This window comes from Epargyreus clarus, unplaced genomic scaffold (assembly GCF_041222505.1).
Source record: "Epargyreus clarus isolate Ecla_fem2 unplaced genomic scaffold, WU_Ecla_fem_2.2 ptg000018l, whole genome shotgun sequence".
Taxonomy (NCBI): Eukaryota; Metazoa; Arthropoda; class Insecta; order Lepidoptera; family Hesperiidae; genus Epargyreus; species Epargyreus clarus.
The window spans coordinates 6,850,574-6,867,037 of NW_027332226.1; the positions used below are offsets into that span (position 1 = coordinate 6,850,574).

The following is a 16,464-nucleotide window of genomic DNA, read 5'->3' on the forward strand; positions in this document are numbered from 1 at the left end:
TATTATACGATAATACACTTAATAATGAATCGATCACTTTTTATTTCATGCAAAAATATTAATTAATTTTTACGCAATCCGTCAATAAAGTAAACGAAAAATTTAGTAGGCATTTTCTAAAAAAACAAATTTTCGCGGGTGAGTTAACTGTAGACAAGTTGTCAATGTCAAAGTGAGTGGAAGTGTTAATCAATATTTTCAGTTTCTGTTCTGGCTAGCCTGAGTGGAGTAGGATTGTCGGCGACTCGGCTATTTTAAAATATCAATAGGAATTAGTGATTGATTTCTATTTGATTTATTAAATTCAAAAGTGTTTTTGAAGTGCTTGTTGATAGATATTTGCTAAATATTTGTTCTTCAGCTTCCTTATTTACTCAAGAGAATTGTTATAGCATACAGAATGTAAGTCGTACATTTTGTTATTGTTTTATTTTTGTGAAAAGATGATTGTAGTGTTACATATTATATTTGAGATGTTTTGATTAAACTGTTAAATAAAGACTGTAAACTCTACTGAAACTATGCGTTACAAGACGCCTACGTTGTCCTGTTATTTCCTATATTTTAAAAGAAGTCTATTCCCTTTGTGTGGGCATAGTCTTGCCTCATATGAAGCAGGAAATTTGCTACCTAGCCCGCTAGACTGGTCCGCTAGTAAAATACGTGAAATATTTTGCTATAGAGAATAAAAAATACGTGCAATACGTTATTGAATTCGTAATTACGTCTAAATAAATGTGCGAAATTTTCAAACCGCATAATATAATCAATAATTGTAAAATTATTAATAATGAAGATCCCTCAAAGCAGGGATTTCGTTTTTTGCACATAACTTGCTTAAACTATTAACATTAAAGAAATTAAACAAAGATTTTTCAAGTAAAGAATAGAAAATTCTTTAAAACCCTTTAGGGATTGGGAATAGTATTAATATTATTACTTAATATTACATTTTTTCCAGACATAACTATATTTAGTAGAAATCATATGCATTATACATTTTTAGAAGTATTAAATGTGTAACTTATATCATCTACTTAATAAATAAAATATATAATTTGTTCATTAGGAAAAAACTAATATAACAACAATGTTAATGTTCTTTCTTTTAAATTACCTGTGATATGCATCGTATATATTTCCTTTTAATACCTTTTCTAGCTGAAAAAATGAGGTGGACTGTGCATCTTGAAGGCGGGCCACGGCGTGTCAACCATGCTGCGGTTTGCATAAGGGATAAAATTTATTCATTCGGAGGATACTGCTCTACTGATGAGTATAAAGATTGGGAAGCAATTCCTGTGCATGTACTCAACACGAGCACGTTAAGATGGTCACCGGTAGTCTACAAGAGGACTGATATTATACCATTTCAACGATATGGACACTCAGCCGTATCGTATGGTGACAAGGTTTGATATGCTATTTAGTTTATATATAATTGTTTTTCTAATATATAACTATTTGTTCTACTATTTCCCATTTTTCTTTTTTTACAAAGTTTCTACAATTTTTACAGGTCTACATGTGGGGTGGAAGAAATAATGCTGTAGCATGTGATACTCTGTCCTGTTTTGATTCTGAAAAATTAGAATGGTCTAATCCCAAAGTTACGGGGTCAATTCCACATGCCAAGGATGGCCACTCTGCTTGCATCGTTAAAAACAAAATGTACATTTTTGGAGGTTTTGAATATCTCACTGATCAGTATTCTCAAGAAGTTCATTGTTTAGACTTGGAGACTATGGTATGGAGCTATGTTCGTCCGAAGGGAAACGCACCTTCTCACAGGGATTTCCATACAGCCGTAGCAGTTGATGACAGGATGTATATATTCGGCGGGCGTGGAGACTTGAACAGCCCATACAATTCTCATGAAGAAGTATATTGTCCTCAAGTTCACTTTTTAGACACAATTACCAATACTTGGATTTCTTGTAACCCGAGTGGAGAATGGCCTGAAGGCCGTAGAAGTCACTCTGCTTGTGAGTATATTATATAATATGAAGTTTCATATCCAAATATTATGGATCATTTTGCAAAAATGAAAGACTGTGTCAAAAAAAAAGCGTTGAATTATCCATAAAAATATTGTTCTCTGTATAGACTGGCATCATAGATTAGTAAAGATTACTCACTCCTAACAAGAAAATGTACCCAGTTTTGTTGTTTGTAAAATGTACCCAGAGAAAAGAAATAGTTGCGTAAAAAAGTTTTGCCACATCTCTGTGTTAAAATGTCCCTAAAATATTTGAAATAATTCTTTATTTATTACGTAAATTACACAGTATTAGTTATTTATTCGTAAATTTTCTCTAAAAATGTTTATTTGTCAAGAATTAAAAAACAGAACTTACTAAAATAAGCCGTTTGTGGCTTCATTCAATTTCAAGGCGGTGAAGTATTGACTTGTACTTGTACTAATCTATGACTGGCACTGGCAGTTTAAGGGGAGGGAGATGGGTGTTGTTCCCCATGCCTCTCTCTTTCCTCTTTTTCAATAGTCTACAAGTTTTCTAGTAGACATTTAAAAGCTTATGAAATTAGATCAATTTCTTAGACTGGAGGCCTCATGCAACTTGCTGCCCGGGCCTCATTCCAAATTACTGCCCCGTGCCTCCAACAAGCTTAGTCTGCCATTGCAGAAACATTCAATTACATTAATTTCTTATTTCTAGGGGTACATGAAGATTACATGTACATTTTTGGAGGATTTAACGGAAACACAAAAACTCATTTTAATGATGTGTATAGATATTCTATCTCTAAAAATTTCTGGGAACATGTTAAAGTAGATGGTGTTGTGCCCTGCAAAAGAAGGCGCCAGGCGTGCTTATTGCTTGAGGACAAAGTTTACATGTTTGGAGGCACAAGGTAAGATTCTCTTCTCATCTCCTAATAGTTTCTTAAACTAAGGGTCGAACCTCTGGAGCTGGTCACAAATCACAATCACACAGTTACAATCTATCCAAAAACAGCAGGAGAACATGAGATACTTTAGTACTGTGAAACAATAACATGAAAAATAAATACCTGATGTAAATATGTTGATAAGTCAACCTATATATACATGTAAATGGACATTTATATGTTTGTGTCCTTGAAAAGTGTGCATTTTCGATTTGTTAACTTATTCATACATCATATGGAAATAGTAAGTGGTTAAATTACAATCATATAAATTAATGAATTAATCCAACAGTAAGCTTTGTTTTTCACTCATGAGAATTTCTGTATGTGCATCTTTGCAAATAACCTTACATAAATTAAAAACTATATATTATAATTTTAAAATGATGAGGTCACATAATTTTTACTCAGCTTTTTGCTTTTTAGTGGGTATTATAAATGGTTGAGAACAAATGTTTTACATTGCATTTCATCTTTTAATTTCATGATACATGATATATTTATAGTGAGAATGATTCTTAAATATATATAGATCTATTTAAGAATCATTCTCACACTAATAATGAATTTGTAATAAACATTTTTAGTCTTTGTAATCAAAATTTGGCCATACTATCAAAATTATGTAGCAACACGTCCAAACGCCCAAAAATGTCTATTGAGCAACAGATCTAATTGGCAAAATGCCTTTTTAGTAAAACGTCCAACTGTCGCAAAGTCGTCTAACTATATAGCAGAATGTCTAATGAGCATATTGTCTATTCCTTATAAAGCCTGTACACATAGACACGAAAATATATTTATACCTTTTTAAAGTCAAAGGTTAGTCGAATTTTTGTCTTTTTACCAGACGGCACGCGGATGGACGGTAATGTTTTTCAAAAGTATTAATGTATGTCTCATTCAGTTGCACGCTCTACAGCCAAACGGCTCAACGGATAGTGTTGTAAGGATTAGTGTATATAGGCTATACATATTTTTAAAATATGTCGAATATAAAATAGGAGGCGGGTGACAATTAGAAAGTGGTAGAACCTACTGTTGTTCGACTCCGGCACCACCGCCACACCAATTTCTGCCTAATAACATCAGTGTTGAGCTCTGTTGCGGTCTGGTTTAAAGGTAGTCGTAAGGAAGATACACTTTCCTGAGGCATTCCAGATTAAATTACATAAGAGGACTAACCTCTTATGTAATTTAATCTGGGATTAATTACAGATGTCCATGGGCGGTAGTAGCCACTTACAAACAGGTGAACTACAAGCTCGTTTTATAAAAAAATGTTTTTACCGCAACTATAGGGGAATTAAAGAAAGCTAGTAAATAGGCTATTCCGAAGATACACAATACGAAGCCTCTGGATTCTGGAGCCTTGTCATCCGGTGTTGGAAGACTGGCTGAACATTCTGGCTCGTGCAGGTACCTTCAAGAATTGCTTTGAAAGTAGACATACTTATACACACTGTAAACATTTAAATTTTCTATCTACCATTTAGGGTTCCAGAGATAGAACCCTATGACAGACAGATGAGGCTTAGTAACATGTTCCGTTGTTATCCTTTGTAATTGTTTGGTTAATGGATGAAACGTTTTTTTAACAAATATGTCAAAATGTATATTGCAAGTGGGTTGACTAATAAATTTTATAAAAAATAAAAAAAAATCAATATAATTATCGACATATTTATTCGACTTCAAATACTTTTCATCCATTAACCAGCTCGGTGAAGGTCGACTTATATCGGGATCTTAGACCATTGGGTTCAGAAACCAAATGATTATAGTGAATTTTGCTTTGGTATGACTGTACTAAGATTTTTTTGGACGTATTGCTTATAGAAGTTCTATTACACAGACGTTTCAATAGTTAGGCTCTTTACTACACAGGCAATATACTCATAGACCATTTGCTCAATAGACAATATGGGTACTTTGACGTTTTGCTACATAATAAGGCAAAAATTGAACTGGAGAACAGTGTAAACGAGTTCTAAGTTTTATACCTATGTAGGTATATTGTTACATAATTACTGTTATACTTACTTATATATTTACTCACCTCATTTGTATTACAATTACCTGTGTGACATACTAATGACTTGTGACAAGGTTATATAATTTCTTATTTATTAATTTTAATTAGTGAATTAACCCTACCCTAATAACAATATTTAACTTCCTCTATTAGCGCGTTGGGGAAAAACAATTAGAGTAGGTACCTATGTTTTAGCGAAAGACAAACTTTACGCCCTTTGTAGATACATCTACATATCACATTATTTATTTGTACCTACTTTATAGTAATCAGTAGTATATATTAAAAAAAATATTTATTAGTCTTAAACTTATTTATTCAACTAAGCGGTAGTGTGAACTATAATTAAAATACATTATGCAAGGTTATTATCAAATTGCGCTATTATCGATCAATATCAAGGTCTTGCAGTTTCATTCAAAGTTCATAAATCCCGATTTTTTTTATTTAACCAGTATACATATTCAATGGCATTCGTTTACTTTTTAATGTATCATTGAAAGATAAATAATCTAAGGTCAATTATAAACTTCTACAATCCCAAAACATTGGTACCTAGTTACTTAATTGAAATGGACTGGATATTTTACTGTTGTAAAATGTATGGTATTATATGTGCAAGTATTTGATTTTATATGTACATTGACAATACAGATTTTGTATTCATAAATCAGTCGAATTCATAAACATACTTCCGCATTACGACTCGCACGATTTTCAGAAATGGATAATGTAGAAATTCTGAATAAATAGTAGTATACACATACATACTACTAGACCAGAAATTTAAATTCATCATTAAGATGCCTGTCCAATCTGTAATCGTGTGGAATAGTGACGTGGGTCGTCAAAAAGGAACGAATCCAGAATATCAGCACTGTCGCATATCCTGAAGATTATTATTCTTTCCGTAAACGAACTCTTTGCAAAATATTTAAAACATTTTAAAATTAGGTCATAAAAAAGGTAAAAACGGGTACAGCCCATGAAATAAACTGAATAAAAAAAAATTACGTACAAACGGACACTTCAGTTTTATTACTTGTATTGACTTTGCTATATGTGGGAACAAAATCGAAAAATCCATCTTGAGGTCAATTTTCGAGGTTTCAGAACCTTGACATTATTATTTAAAAGTAGGCGCCCTCTAACAGAATTCGATCGGACACATTCAAAAATATAAATAAATATTGAAATACAATTAAACATGTATGTATTAACATAAAATATGAGTGGTTAATGTTCTTTTAATTCATAAACTACATATTGTTATTATAATAATGTAATGTTAATTTCGATGACATTTATTACTAGAAAATTTGGTAGTTCGATACGGAAGGCATCACCTATTTCTACTTTACATAACAGCTGATGTATTCTCGTTTGAAGAGTAGGTAAGGGTTAGTGAGTTATATGCGTTATTAATAAGTGATCTATCCAAGATTTTGCTTATCAAACGCCAAGAATTGACAATTTCTTCATACTAGACATTGTCATATTTCCAACTTTGTTGGCATTGGAAAAATAGATTGCAAATCGATTTCATGCTGCACGAATTTTTTTTAACAATAATTATGGTCTTAAATTGAAGTACCCTCAAATTTGGTTCTATCGCTTAACAAAATTAGTAACGTAAATAACAAAATTAGTAACCTAAATTTTTATTTAGGTATAACTTTTTTTTGTCAGGTAAAAAATATCATCAGAACATTTGAGGGGTTTTTGAGAAATAAATTTGACTACAACTTTCTTGACAGTTGCAACCCCCCAAATTAGGATATAGCTTCAGCCTACCCCACCTTCCCCTTGACATCCAAAAAATAAAACTACATGCTCTGATCATTGCAACACAATTATAACATTTCAATAGATTAATAAGGACTTTTTATTCCACGTTTCAGCCCCTGCATGGCAACTCCGAATAATCAATTGACCGATAGTGATGGAGATGGGGAGGGAACTGAGATATTAATGGACAACAGCGATCTGAATATATTGGACTACAATCCTTCTCTTAGAGTGCTATGCATCGCGTGCGTGCTTAAACACAAACTCGATCAGTCGTCACTCCCACAGAGTATCCAGTAAGTATTATTATCATTATCTGTCCGTAACTGTCCCACTGGGAATAGGTCTCCTCTCAGTGTTAGAAATTTGGACCATAATTTACCCTGCTGGTCTAGTCTGAACTGATAGACTTAACACATATTTGAGACCTTTTTTACAGAAGCTTCAGGCATGTACAGCAACTTCAGGTTTCTTGCAATGTTTTCCGACATTGAAAGCACTGATAATTAATTTCTAATACCTAAATAACATAAAAATCAGAGGTAAAAAACAGAACTTCGTAGAAAGTTAGTGTGAAAATTCTTTAGAAAACTTTTTGTGACTAAAATAGAGTTGTGTACATGGTAAATTGATTTTAACGACAGCCTAGATACCAAGAGCATGTACTTAGAAATGTTTGGACGTCAGGCAACAAAAGAAAAGGAAGAAAATATTATATCAATATATTATATCAAATATAAGGTTACTTTATTAAATCGTTGCAAGGGATCTTTAATGACAACTTTAAAAGTGTCAAAATTTTGAAGAAAACTGCACAAGAAACTCGAATTATATATTTTATGTATTCGGTTTTGCCGTAATTTATTTAGTACATTACTTTAAAATAATTGTCAGTCATTATTTACATGTTTAAAATGAATTACTGTAGTTCTTCTAATACGGAAGACATTAATTCTATGCAATTAACAATCCAAATCGTATTCCTACTTATTGAATATTCGTATGCATAAGTTAATTCTAATTTATATTTTAATATATGTATTACATTAAAGTTACAAATGTAATGTAACATAAACTTGTATTTTAAAATATTTTAACAATAAATTCGGTTTTCTTTTTTCAGAATGGACATCTTGGTAATGACTTCACCAAATCATATTAGCAGGCCAATTAATCAGTCTGGTTGAGTACTACCGCCACGAGTATTATTTTCTTAATTTGGAAAATTATGCAGTAATAATTATTTAAAATTTACGACTGCACGGTACAAAAATGACGGTTATTTTTAAAAGTATCACGGTTTCGTTACTACCAATATTATGGAACTGAACGATATATAATTATAGTTAATATTTATAAAACTTTAATTTTTGTTATGAAATTACGATCAAAGTACTAATTCTTATTGTGTTATACATACGACGCAAAATAGTGTGCAGGCTAGAATAGCTGTACCTTGCGAATTCGGTGTTTTTTTTTTTTCAGTATGTTGTACAGTTGTACACGGCCGAGAAGCTTGGTTGAACTCAACTTATTACAAATACTTGTTATTTAATTAATATAAAATTAGATTAGAGGCATAGTTAAAAAAACATTTATTCATTAAAAAAAATGGCAATTGTGAAAAAAGTTACACAACACAATTATAATAATAAAAAATTGTAATGAGCTGTCTTCGGCTACTTAACTGAGTTATTCGGCCAAGTACTCGGTTTGATAAAAATAAAACTGAAATATAATCAATTCTCGGTTACTCGGTAAATCTAGCACATAGCCCATCTCTAGTACATACATTTTCGGGGCTTGTGTTGGTGGTGGTATATATTTATTTAAAATGCATGGGAATATTTTATGTGATAGGGAGAATGGTGTATGTTTTAAACAAAAAATATACCATTACGCACCTTAGTCGTGAATTAGCAATACATTTTTATTACTCTCTAATTGTAAAGTGATTATATTGATTAATATTTTCACAACGGAAATTTTCTTCTTAAAAAGTAATCTATCTATATATAGCCTGATTTGCCTACCAAAGATCGAATTTCGACAACTTCTAATAGACAGAAATAATTGAAATCTTTGATCTGTGATAGGCAAAACCTTGGAAAACGATTTTAACATTAATAACGGGGAATATAGTTCAGTCAATCTTGAGATTTTTGGTTAATTTGGTTTCGTAAGTAATTTTGGTAATTTAAACGTGAATTTTTTAATATAAAAGTTTTCTTTCGCCGAACGAAAGGTAGAGCATACTTCGGAAAAAGGTAACATTTTATATTCACCGTCATATGCGAGGAAATTATAAATTACGTTGCAAATATACGCATAACAAATTGGTGCTCCAGTAAAAATAGTAAAAGAAATTCAGCTTCATCCGTTTGAAACTCAATGTTTATGGAATTTATACACACCGGGTATTGTTAAAAAGCGCCTACAAAAAAAGCTTGCGATATTTGTCTATACCGGTATTCGTATAAAAAGATATTGGCATTGGCAAGATCGGAATTAACATCCTCCTTCATCTATCTGGTAGACCGAATTCGGTAAGATTCGAGCTACGCGACCGCAAAGTTTATTTTAATGAACGACATAAAATAGTTTTTACATCAATAATGGGTAAAAAAATGATTATTTTAATATTCACATTGATAAGTATAGATATCTCACCGCCTTGTAATTGAAGAAAGCCATTTAATGGCTGTCATGGTCTAATTTACGCGGAACAATGCCGACATGCGGAGTTAAGTGGTGCAAAAACACGAAATCGAAGAAAAAGTGCGAAGAAATATCGTTTCGTTCGTATATACTCTAAAAACTACATTTTTTTCATATTTTACAAACACGAAAATAGATGAGAGTGATGATTTCAATTGTCAAAAGTGGTTACACTTTCTTGTTAGGAGAGAGTAATCTTTACTAATGTATGATCATTAATTAACTCGTCATTTAAATGTACTTTTAAGGGCTACTGCTACAACGAGCGTGTGCACGGAGCGCCGCGTGCTGGCGCCGCGCGCCGCTTGCTGCGGCGTTAGTACAATTTTGACTTCGAGCGTGTACGTACTGTTGTGTCGACAAAATTGCGTTAATGGATCTTTTTTCTAATATTATTTGGGGATAAAACTTTAGCAACATAGTGGACTTAACTGCCGGCCCGTGACAAATAGTAAGTGAAGAATTCATACGCAAGTTTTCGGATTTAGACTTTTTATTACTAACTCTATCCAACACGTTTCCAAAAACATATTCGTTGTGTCAATATTAAAAGGGAAGAGAAATTGCTGCATTTGTAATAGATATTTTAATTTGAAATTTGGATATCTACGCAATTATTAAGTTGTGAAACATAAACAAATAAAATTCAATTAAAAAATGAGCAGCAAAATATTCAACATTTTGGTTTCGACTTTTATATGAAAACACGTCACGTGCGACCTGCTAGAAAGCGAGGACGCTCAACTGATTGAGAGAAACAGTGTGAGCCGCCCGCCGCAACACGTGAAAACCCGTTGGACGCACAATTAGCGCTTCTTATGCTATTTTTCAGTAAAGACACGCGAGCGTACACACGCTAAGTCAATTGTATTATTCGTGTATGTAATATATCATTTCTAGATCGAAGGTGCAGAATGATTACACAGTATCGAACAATTTACTTGTATGTATTGCGGTCATCGAAACTACTCTTACCCCTTTCACTCAAGGCAATTGGTATATTAACGTAATAGTAGGGGAGCTCACGAGGGGATTTCTAGAGTTATTCGAGTGCTACGGATTAATATATAAGTATGACTTATTTTTTTTCTTTAACGTATTTCCGGCATCGTAAACATGTGGGCCATATACATTATCAATATCTGACGCGCTCGAATATTTTCGTGCGACTCGTTTTTTACATTTTTGATACCCAGTTGTGCCCCCACCGGTGGAATGATGTATATCATATAACCTTTTTTATTCTTTATACCATCTAATCTACAAAATCTAATAGGTCCCAACGATATAGGACTAACACGTCATTTATCGCGGGCTCCCCTACAATTATTTAACTTTTTACAAATGTAATTATAACTTGAATTTTACATTGTAAAAATATAAGTAGCAAAGGAGCAAATAACCCACCTGAAGATATGTTAAATGTAAGGCCCTTATTCAATAGTAATACTGCGACTGACTACAGGTACATACATATGTCCACAGATATCCTACATCAATTTGCGTAAATAACCGAAAAAAATAATAATAAATAGTAATTTGATAGTGCATATAATCCGATTTCTAGTTACATATTACATATCGTTGTTATGTTATTTTCAAAATTATTACAGGACTTGCCATTAAACTGGCCTGTCATAGTGGAATAAGATGTGTTTACATAACAAATACTTACCAGCTGCAAAAAATATTTTATAACTTAATCATAATTATATTGAAAAAAAAACATCTGAACCTTTGCTTGCAAATGGTTTGTAGTTTTAGTATTAATATTAAGATATTTTATTCTCTAGTCATATGAATATTGTAATGGAGTCGCTTAATATTCAGCTACCGTATATCTAATGAACAGGTATTATTGTATGAAACAACAACTAACCTAACCTTTTGAACAGGTACCCAATTGTTCATCTCGAATATGGTATATAGTAGTAGGCAGACTTCTATTTATTTATTATTTTCGTAGAATAATAAATCTCCCTAGTTATAACTTGTTACAATTAAAATCGTACTACAAAATGGCGGCGTTTCTATTTTTGTATAAGCGAGAAACGAAACCGCCATTTTGGGTAAGTTAAGTTATATTTAATTTGTAATTATATAATAAGATCTATCTATAGTTACTATCTATAGCTGTGTCGTTTATTATGTATCTACGTACCTATTATAAACTTCAGTGTATTCACATTTCAATAGAAAAATAAAGTTCTTCATTATATTATTGTATACCAGTATAGCAGCTTGTTACAAAAACGAAATTTGCTGAATTAACGATAAACAGACAAGATTCAAATGAGTTACTCTTCAGAGATGTCTTAGAACATATTTTGTATTCAACTAAGTAAGTACTCAAGCATTGCATTTGCATGAAAATAAAAGAATAGAATTTTTATCGTTTGTTTTATTATTAATTACCTCCCATCGAGTTCCATCAAAATGGGCTCAGCCATTTTTAAAATACTCCTCTTTAATGCCATACAAATATGTATATACATTATACCTTCGAAAAACACTTAAATGTTATTTTATTTAGGGTGGACGGGACGGGTTTTTTTTTATAGTATAGGAGCATGCAGTCCACCTGATGGTAAGTGGCTACAGCCGCCCATGGACATCTGTAATCAACCCCAGATGGCATTAGATATTACTACCTGAGGTCGGCCACAGATGCGCCGCTATCCCTGAGGACTAAGCTGGACCGCCTCGGAAAAATATGTCTCCCTTACCACACCCTTCAAAACGAAACAGCAGCGCATAACACTGCTGTTATTAGGCAGAAATGCTGTTATTAGGTGTGGCGATGGTGCCGCCGGAGTCGAACCACAAAGGGTTCTACTTTCAGCTTTCAACTGTGTGCCTGTACTCTGGAACGGTACTGTCTTCAGTGTTCTCGACAGACAGCTATGTTCACCGCGCGCATGCCGGACACAGATCCGAATGGGTACATGCTCAAATCGTGCGCGCGCTACGTCCACCCTTATGAAATGCTCCTTTCATGTTGCATTGCTTGCTACGTTACAGCAGTCTGTACTCACTCATTATCATGTACTACATAATTCATTAAAAGCTGTAAACACTTTCAGTGTACGGGCTGTTGTGGTCAAGGTGGAGGTCATTGAATGAAATATGTAGTTGGTAAGTATGAATTAACCTATTTATTTTTAAAGAGAAGCTTACACATCTTCTTTAACAACATGTTTCTTTCGCTCTGCAACGTGTGGAACCGCGCCGGGTTTGCTGTGGGCGCGTCTGTTGGCTTCCTTGCGTTTATTCTTTTCTCGAATGGTCTTCAGTTCCTTCTGTGCGTTCATGATGTGCTTCGGAACATGCCTATGTCGTGCTATCCGTTTAATTTGTGGATGATTTCCGAATTTCTCCTTCAAAGCTTCTGCGTAATTTAATGCTGTCCGTTCTCTGGGTTTCAACTGTAATTAACAACAATATTTAACGTGTAAAAATCAAATAGAGTAATTATGGTATTCCGTTCGCTAGTCAACAAAAATAGTCTTATAATTCTGTGTTGTATTTAGAGATGGGCAAACCACCCGGTTTTAACCCAGTACTGGGTTTAAACCCGATAAATACCCGTTTATACCCTCCCACAGGGTATTTATTTGGGTATTTAAAAATGATTTAAAAAAATCTGTAGACAGTTTTTAAAATAGTTCAAATATTTATTGAATAGATATACTAGAAGTCTCTATGGTATTTACCACATTTTTTAATGTTTTATTTTTGAGGTTTTACCTACTTTTAACCCGACTGCCATAGAAGGATTATGTTTTTCGCGCATATTTTGTATGTTTGTAAATCTTTTTATAATACATTCGGATTTGGTTAGATAAATTTTGACAGTTAAGGTGACGTTATATTTGTCTGAAATACCAAAGTGTCATTTTTTCATAGATAGGTGTTTGAAAAAAACTGAAAGGAGTTACGAGGCCAATTGTGAGAAAAATTAAAAACTTTTTTAGCTGATCCTTATAGTTTAGGATTTGGTCCTGAAGGTTCATTTCAAAACTTCACCCTGTAATAAATATTTTGTTTACTGTACAGTCAGAGGACGACATATACTACTTTTTATCAAGGAAACATACAACGAGGATTCCTTAGCACCCAATTGTCATATATTTTTTCATAGCTACGATAGATGTAAATGTCTTGTGAAAATTTGAACTGTCCACGTATTACGGTTCAATAGATAAAGCGAAATATGCCGAAAAATAGCGGGTCCTTGTATTGCGTCTCCCATTTATTTTGATGTTTTTAATTTTTAGTATTTGTTGTTATAGCGGCCAGAGGATATTATATTCTAGAATAACAACGGGACGTGGACATTGTTTGAAATTTGCATCAAAAGCATAGGCTGATTGGCTTCTTACTTAAGTCTGCTTCTATAATGGCGTGATAAAATGGCATTTTGGCGCTGTAAATGTCTTTTTACAGTGCATATTTAGTACAGTATCATCATTAAAGTAATAATTGCGCTTAAAAAGGATAGATATGCATGAAAATAGTAAATAAATTCCGAATAAAAACCCATTTTCGGGTTTAAACCCTATTTCTTCCCAACGACCGGGTAAAAACCCGGTTTATTCCCGATAGGTTTAAACCCTCTGCCCATCTCTAGTTGTATTTGACTGATGTCTTTAATAATAAAAGGGCATATTATTGAAATATATGCAATATTAATTTGAAATTACTATAGCTTACCACTCCAAGTTTTTCAGATGCCTTTGCTTTCCACATTCTTATGTTCATTTCATCAGACCCACTTAGAATGTACTTGTTATCTAACGACCATTTCACGCATGTCAGTCTCTGCATTCTCTTTGTATGATAAACATCCCTTGAGTGTCCTTTTAGACTTTCAAATATCCTCACAGTTTTATCATAGCTTCCTGCCACAAATTCCCTGCCTGTTGGTGAATAGTCTACATCGATGACTGCTGAAGTGTGGTCCATATGAATGTTGACTGGGTGCTTTAATTTTCTTACATCAAATGTATATAGGCTACACAAAAAGAAAAATAGATTATTTATCTGTACATAGTATATCTTTACAGACTAGGACACACATTTAGGACTCACAGAGCTGTTATGGAGACATATTCCATTAGACCATATTCTATATTCCAATTGAATTCAGAAATGTCACCAGTGTTGTTAATATTGAGCCAAATACATGTGTATTGTCAATAACCAATATTTTTTTTTTATCCCAATGTGGTTTATTTAACTCCAATGTGGATGCATAGACTGTACATACTTTTTAGAAAATTTCTTAAAATAAATAACTAGGTATTAAAACTTCATTAAAAACTTACTTGTAATCCTCATTTGCTACTGTAAATATAAATGCTTCCATCGGATTCCAGGAGAGTGCATTGGACCTTAGTTCCATTACTACTTTTCTAAGCGGTCCAGATTCACGGCAATCATACAAAATTATACTTCTATCACTTGCACATGATGCTAAAAGATTATTTTCTACCTGTAAAATGTAAAGTAACATAAATTAAAAAAAGAAAGTAAAGAACACCTATCATAATAAGAAGAACAGTCATTTCAATTTTATTTTATTTCTCTCGCAATTAGGGAAATAAAAAATTCTCTTTTCACATATAAGATTTTAAAGACATATTTCAAATAAATAAATACAGTTTCCACCATTTAGATTTGTACAACAGAGAGATTATTAAACCTTAAAATCACAATCCCTCGAAAAATATCACTGTATTTTATAAATACAGTGATATTTTTCGTTGTTTCGTTGTTGATAAATATTCAATCATAAAACAGTAAACCTAGAATCATTCAAAGGTCAATGTTACAAGGATAGTTAAAACCTTTACCTGATTGAAAGAAACATGATGAAGACTATCTACTCCCCACTTAAACACTTTGATAGGCTCACTTCTCGTGTTCTCCCATAGTTGGCAGTGCTCGCCACACGTTGCAAACATAGGCTTGGACCGGTGATGTGTCACACCAGAGACAACAGACATACTGAGCAAAGTATTAAGAGGTTCTTCCTCATCGGACGACTGAACTTCAGATTTCCACGTTTTTATTGTCTTATCATCTCCAACACTTATGAATGAGTCCCCACTTGGTGTAAAACATATTGAGCGAACCCAACCTTCATGTGCAACAAAGTTTCTGGTACATTTTCTGACAGCTAGATCCCATAAACGAATTTCGCCATCGAATGCTCCACTAGCTAATACAGCTAACTTGTGTGGATGTTTCGCTAAACTAGACACGCCGTCACGATGTCCGTCAAGATTTCCTATAAAGGGTTTAGCAAACACCCTCTCAAGCTTCACAGCATTTAAGGCTCTTACGTACTCTCTTGGAGCTTCTAGCGGATGAAGGCTTGGGTCATAGTTCCTTGGCACTGTAAGAATAAAAATATTATATTTAAACAATTGCAAGTTGGTTGCTTTGATTTACGTTGGTAAACTGCAGCTACATCGCTCAGTACTCACTTTTGTGGATATCCCTTTTGGTAGCTCGAACATAATCCTCTGGATTTCGACTAATAACTTTTATTTTAACGTTTGACATTTTACTTTTTAAGACAATTTTCTCTTCAAATGTAAAAAAGCTATACTGTTTTTACGTTAAGGGAATAATAGTTACAAATACCATTAAATAGATTGATTTTTATTATTATGCCTATCAAAATATTCAAATTATTCACAACATAGGGCCATGTGGCTAATATTATACTTTGCTCCGAGATGCCCATGAATGACATTGACAATGCCAATGTGATGTCAATTTGACATACAGTCACAGAATACAAATATTCCTAACGGATCATAGAGCGTGACAGAGCTAACAAAAATAAAATTTGAAAATTCACACTTCACTAGGGATGGGGGATGTGACATCCATTAATCGAATCGATTTATTGGACCAAAAAAAATAAATGTTTTAATAGATCTCCAGTAATGGATCTATTCAGTGAATCGGTATTTCATCCCAGACAATGGAAATGAGATTTT

At 33.1% G+C, this 16,464-nt stretch overlaps 2 protein-coding genes across 3 annotated transcripts; one reads left to right on the plus strand and one right to left on the minus strand.

The window, feature by feature from the left end:
* The first annotated feature begins 211 nt into the window (after positions 1 to 211).
* LOC140749912 (kelch domain-containing protein 3) lies at positions 212 to 11,706 on the plus strand. Of its 2 annotated transcripts, XR_012103139.1 has the most exons (7): positions 212 to 402; positions 1,162 to 1,412; positions 1,520 to 1,985; positions 2,679 to 2,874; positions 6,847 to 7,029; positions 7,857 to 9,080; positions 9,180 to 11,706. XR_012103139.1 is itself a non-coding variant. In XM_073083166.1 (6 exons), the coding sequence occupies exons 2-6, from the start codon at positions 1,170 to 1,172 to the stop codon at positions 7,918 to 7,920; spliced, it is 1,152 nt and encodes a 383-aa protein (XP_072939267.1). In that variant the 5' UTR covers positions 212 to 402; positions 1,162 to 1,169; the 3' UTR covers positions 7,921 to 11,706. The 2 variants fall into 2 exon arrangements, 1 of the variants encoding a protein (XP_072939267.1); XM_073083166.1 differs by having other exon boundaries at positions 7,857 to 11,706.
* Positions 11,707 to 12,583: 877 nt separating this feature from the next.
* Positions 12,584 to 16,205, minus strand: LOC140749913 (DDB1- and CUL4-associated factor 13). Its single transcript, XM_073083167.1, has 5 exons — positions 15,943 to 16,205; positions 15,307 to 15,851; positions 14,779 to 14,945; positions 14,165 to 14,465; positions 12,584 to 12,876 (listed from the first exon to the last, which is right to left on the minus strand). The coding sequence occupies exons 1-5, from the start codon at positions 16,019 to 16,021 to the stop codon at positions 12,625 to 12,627; spliced, it is 1,344 nt and encodes a 447-aa protein (XP_072939268.1). The 5' UTR covers positions 16,022 to 16,205; the 3' UTR covers positions 12,584 to 12,624.
* Positions 16,206 to 16,464: the final 259 nt, after the last annotated feature.

What these genes read in the sequence shown, in the direction of transcription:
- LOC140749912 (XM_073083166.1), top strand. Translation starts at nt 1,170, where the DNA reads ATGAGGTGGACTGTGCATCTTGAAGGCGGGCCACGGCGTGTCAACCAT. An exon ending in CCGTAGAAGTCACTCTGCTT is followed by an intron (nt 1,986 to 2,678) that starts GTGAGTATATTA and finishes TCTTATTTCTAG; the next exon opens with GGGTACATGAAGATTACATG. An exon ending in TACATGTTTGGAGGCACAAG is followed by an intron (nt 2,875 to 6,846) that starts GTAAGATTCTCT and finishes TCCACGTTTCAG; the next exon opens with CCCCTGCATGGCAACTCCGA.
- LOC140749913 (XM_073083167.1), bottom strand. Translation starts at nt 16,021, where the DNA reads ATGTCAAACGTTAAAATAAAAGTTATTAGTCGAAATCCAGAGGATTAT. An exon ending in ATCATGTTTCTTTCAATCAG is followed by an intron (nt 14,946 to 15,306) that starts GTAAAGGTTTTA and finishes TACATTTTACAG; the next exon opens with GTAGAAAATAATCTTTTAGC. An exon ending in CATCTGAAAAACTTGGAGTG is followed by an intron (nt 12,877 to 14,164) that starts GTAAGCTATAGT and finishes TGTTAATTACAG; the next exon opens with TTGAAACCCAGAGAACGGAC.